The sequence below is a fragment of the Prinia subflava genome, chromosome 2, assembly GCF_021018805.1.
Source record: "Prinia subflava isolate CZ2003 ecotype Zambia chromosome 2, Cam_Psub_1.2, whole genome shotgun sequence".
Taxonomy (NCBI): domain Eukaryota; kingdom Metazoa; phylum Chordata; class Aves; order Passeriformes; family Cisticolidae; genus Prinia; species Prinia subflava.
Window position 1 is genome coordinate 1580884 of NC_086248.1, and position 4178 is coordinate 1585061.

General features: G+C 47.9%; 1 protein-coding gene across 1 annotated transcript in view; it reads right to left on the reverse strand.

Moving 5' to 3' along the window:
- Positions 1–834: 834 nt before the first annotated feature.
- The window catches only part of FBXO16 (F-box protein 16), a 57290-nt gene continuing 53946 nt past the window's right edge, over positions 835–4178 (reverse strand). The window contains exon 8 of the mRNA XM_063391935.1: positions 835–2408. Coding sequence (XP_063248005.1) covers positions 2341–2408 — 68 coding nt within the window. The 3' untranslated portion in view covers positions 835–2340. The remainder of the gene's footprint in view (positions 2409–4178) is intronic.

A 4178-nucleotide genomic window follows, 5' to 3' on the forward strand; every position in this document is an offset into this window, starting at 1 on the left:
CCGAGACTTTGCCCTCCTCCTGCTCCCTGCATCTCCCACCTCTCCACACGAGCTGAGCATTTCCAAAATTCCTCCCAAACCGTAAATTCCACATTCCTCCTTCCCCGGATTTCTGCTCCCTTAGCTCAGAACCATCAGGAAAACCTCACCCTGCCTCCCAAGCACCAAACTCCGCCGATTCCCCGGGGCCAGGAGCACCGCGGAGGCGCAGGTGGAGCTCAGAGGGAGCCCGGCGTGTTTGGGTTTGTCCCCACCTCTGAGCAGGGCTGTACCCCCTGGCAGCTGATGGAGATTTTTTTCTTTTTTCCCCCTCTCCATTTCAAATTCCAGCCCGTTTCCTGACCTCAGGAATGATGCAAAATGTGTTTACAGACAGTAAAAGTACATCTGATTTTATTCTGATTAATTTCTGTAGGTCTTGCTGGTGTTCTGAGGGTAATTGGCTTGGCTCAACGCCTTCCTGGGTGTTTCTATTTGTTGTTTTACAGTGTCATAAATACAAAAAAACCCCACGGAAAACCAAAAACCAAAAACCAAAAACCAAAAACCAAAAACCAAAAACCAAAAACCAAAAACCACCACCACCAAAAAAACCCAAAAAAACAAAAAAAAACCCAAAAAACCACACAAACAAACCAAAAATAAAAACCCAAGAAAAAAAAAACAAAACCAAAACAGAAAACAAATCAAAACAAAACAAACCCAAAAAACAACCAAAAAAACCAAAACCAAAACCAAAACCAAAACCAAAAAACACAAAAAACCCAAAAAACCCACAAAAAACCCCACAAACAAACAAACAAACAAACAAACCCCAAAAAACCCCACAAAAAAACCAAAAACTAAACCAAACAAAAAACAACCAAAAAACCCAAAAAAAGACCCAAAAAAACAAATTAGAGAAGGTTTAAGCTTTAAAATGTGCAGTGAGCACTTAAGATGCAGCAAAGGCACGGAGCCAGGAGCTCTCAGATCCTGGGAATTGCACAATTCCAGGGAATATTGATGGGAAAAGATAAACCTCTGACATAATTTCCGTGCTTGGAACGTGGATCTAACCCTCAACCGCTGCCTGATGGAAACCAAAAAAAGCCTGGATTTAGGAAGCCAAGGAAACACCCCTGGAGCGATCAGTTTAATTTGGTTTATTCATTAAAAAAAAATGCTGGAGAGGAGAGGAGAGGTTTGGAATTCCAGGGAATGATGCTGGTGAATGCTTTGGTTCGCTCCACTAAATTCTCAACGTTTTGCTTTATTAATCAAAATCCATCGGTCTGTTCTCCTGCATGATTAACAGATCTGAAGACGCGGGAGATAATTCCCGCCTGTGAGTTCCTGGCTGGTTTTTTGGGAGGCGGCAGCTCAGATTTATTACATTTTAGGCCTTCATGTTGGTTGGGATGAACTCGTCCTTCCAATCACCAGGAAAACCAGGAAAAACCCCAAAGTCTGGGATAAGGAGCTGTCAAATCCATGATTTGGGTGCTCTCAATCCAGGGGATGCTGTGGCGTCACCAAAATCCGCGAAACCCTGAAGCGTCACAATCAAGAGCAGGAGTTTCCTCCCAATCCCCGCTGAAACGGCCTCGAATTCCACCAGGGGAGGATCGGGTCGGATATCGGGAGGGATTTCTTTGTGGGAAGAATGGAATCTTCGTTCCACCCAACGGAGAATTGGGAGCGTCGGGAAAACCGCCGACGTCTTTTAAGGGAAACGGGATTTGGTGATCCAAAAGATCCTTTCCATCCTTAATGGTTCTGTGGTTGGAATTTCCCCTGAAATGTTTCTTTGGTCCGTAAATGCTGAGGATCCGTGTGCTTGCCGTGGTTTTTCCCGGTGTTTGGAAAGGTTTGGATTTTCCCCATCTCTCTGGGATGAATTCAAATCGCCGTGCTTTCAATCCCCTTATCCTCAAAACTGCTCATCGTTACATTTTCTGGGAATTTCCCAAACTGCAGGAAAGACCAGGGAGAGCGGGAACGCGGGATTCCCAATCTCTTAAATGAATTCCAGCTCCTCGTGGATCCACGTGCAAATCCAGAGTGCCGGATTTGATTTCCCCCTCGCTGCCACCATGGGAAAGATGGGATTGCTTCAGCGTGAGAAAGGAATTCCGTCTCCAGGTTTTCCCAGGATGTCCAAATGATCCACAGGCAGCATCCCATGAGGTCCAGCAGCTTGGCAAGGATCTAAGGAAGCATCTCTGTGGTCAAAATTCCAGAATCCTTTCCCAATTCCATTTCAGATCCCAAACCCAGCAGGAGCTTTCCTGTCGTTTCCCCAGTGCCAGGCGGAGAAATTTCTGTCCTGCTGGGATGAGGGACGCTCTGGATCCTCCCTTATTCCGTGTCGGATCCTTGGTCGGATGAAGGAATGCGCCAGGGCTGAGCCTCAAACGGAGGAGAGGCTGCAGAGAGAGAAATGAAGAGAATCAGATGAATTTGGAGTAATTCAGATTAACTCAGAGAATTCAGACTCCAAACGTGGCATTTAGTGCCTCAAATACCGTTCCAAATCTGGATTGAGTGGGAAAATTATTCCCGCTCATCATCCCAACATAGGGAAAATAATGAAATCAATGAAAACATTTTCCCTTTTTCCATCCCTTCCTGACAACCTGCAAACACAGCCCGGCAAGGCCCAGCTGGAGCAGGATCCAAACTTGGGGTGTTTAATTTGGGAAGAGCCTGGCAGGATCCAAAATTGGGGTGTTTGATTTGGGCAGAGCCCGGCAGGATCCAAAATTGGGGTGTTTAATTTGGGAAGAGCCCGGCAGGATCCAAAATTGGGGTGTTTAATTTGGGAAGAGCCCGGCAGGATCCAAAATTGGGGTGTTTAATTTGGGAAGAGCCCGGCAGGATCCAAAATTGGGGTGTTTGATTTGGGAAGAGCCTGGCAGGATCCAAAATTGGGGTGTTTAATTTGGGAAGAGCCTGGCAGGATCCAAAATTGGGGTGTTTAATTTGGGAAGAGCCTGGCAGGATCCAAAATTGGGGTGTTTAATTTGGGGAGAGCCCGACAGGATCCAAAATTGGGGTGTTTAATTTGGGAAGAGCCCGGCAGGATCCGAAATTGGGGTGTTTAATTTGGGAAGAGCCTGGCGGAGTCCACAGAGGTCACGGAAGGAATCACAATAGGATTTGTCTCTCTCTGATACAAAAAAAAAACCCCAAAACACAGAAAACTGCCCCAAATCCAGGTGCAATCCCCAGCAGTGCTGTGGGGAGATCCTTTCCCTCCTAACCTCTTCCTCTTCCACAGTTTTCAATTTTCCTGGATGCAGCCGGGCTGGGATTTGGCCCATCCCAGCCTGTCCCAGTATCCTCCACCAGCACGGCCCCGTTAACGGCCCCTGGGATTTCACATCCCTGCAGGAATTCCCCGTTCTCCCACGTCCTCTCTGACTGGAATTCTCCTCATGGAAAAGTCCAGAGAGACTTAAACGCCTTCTCCCCGTTCCTGGCTTTATCGGGATTGTGGGATTCCAGGGGCTGATTTATGGGATCCTTGCATGGCTCCAGCACCACGAGGGAAGGGGATTTTCCAGCCTGATCCCGGTGTTTTTATGGCCAGGATTTGTTTACGTTCTCCTTCCTGCTTGTGTTCTCCTTAGGCCACGGAATCATGGAATTTATTCAGGTTGGAAAAGTTCTCCGGGACCACGGAGTGCGGTCACTCCCCCAAGTGCCACATCCACGTGGATTTTGAATCCCTCCAGGAATGGGGACTCCACCCCTGGGCAGCTGTGCCAGGGATGGACAACCCTTCCAGCGAAGGGATTTTCCCTAACGTCAGCTCAAATCCAGTCCCTGATCCAACCCAACCCAGACATTCCAGCGCTTTCCTGATGCCTCATCCCTCGTCCCTTTTGCCCTGTGGATCCTCCTCATGGAGATTAACCCGTGGATCTGCCAAAAATCCAAGGTCTGGGAGATCCTAAGGGATGTTGGAGGTCTCCACATGCTCCATCATCTCCCATCTAGATGGGATCACCGATAATGACCGGATAATCATTGACCTGTGGGAGCTCCCATCACTCCACCCCGGTGTCCTTCCTAAAATCCCAACAAAATCCTCTTTTCCTTCGCTCCCTCCGATTTCTTCACCATTTTTACACAAAAAAACCCCACCAGGGGTCACAGATCGAAACCCTCGTGGTGACAACCCCGGGGTGGGC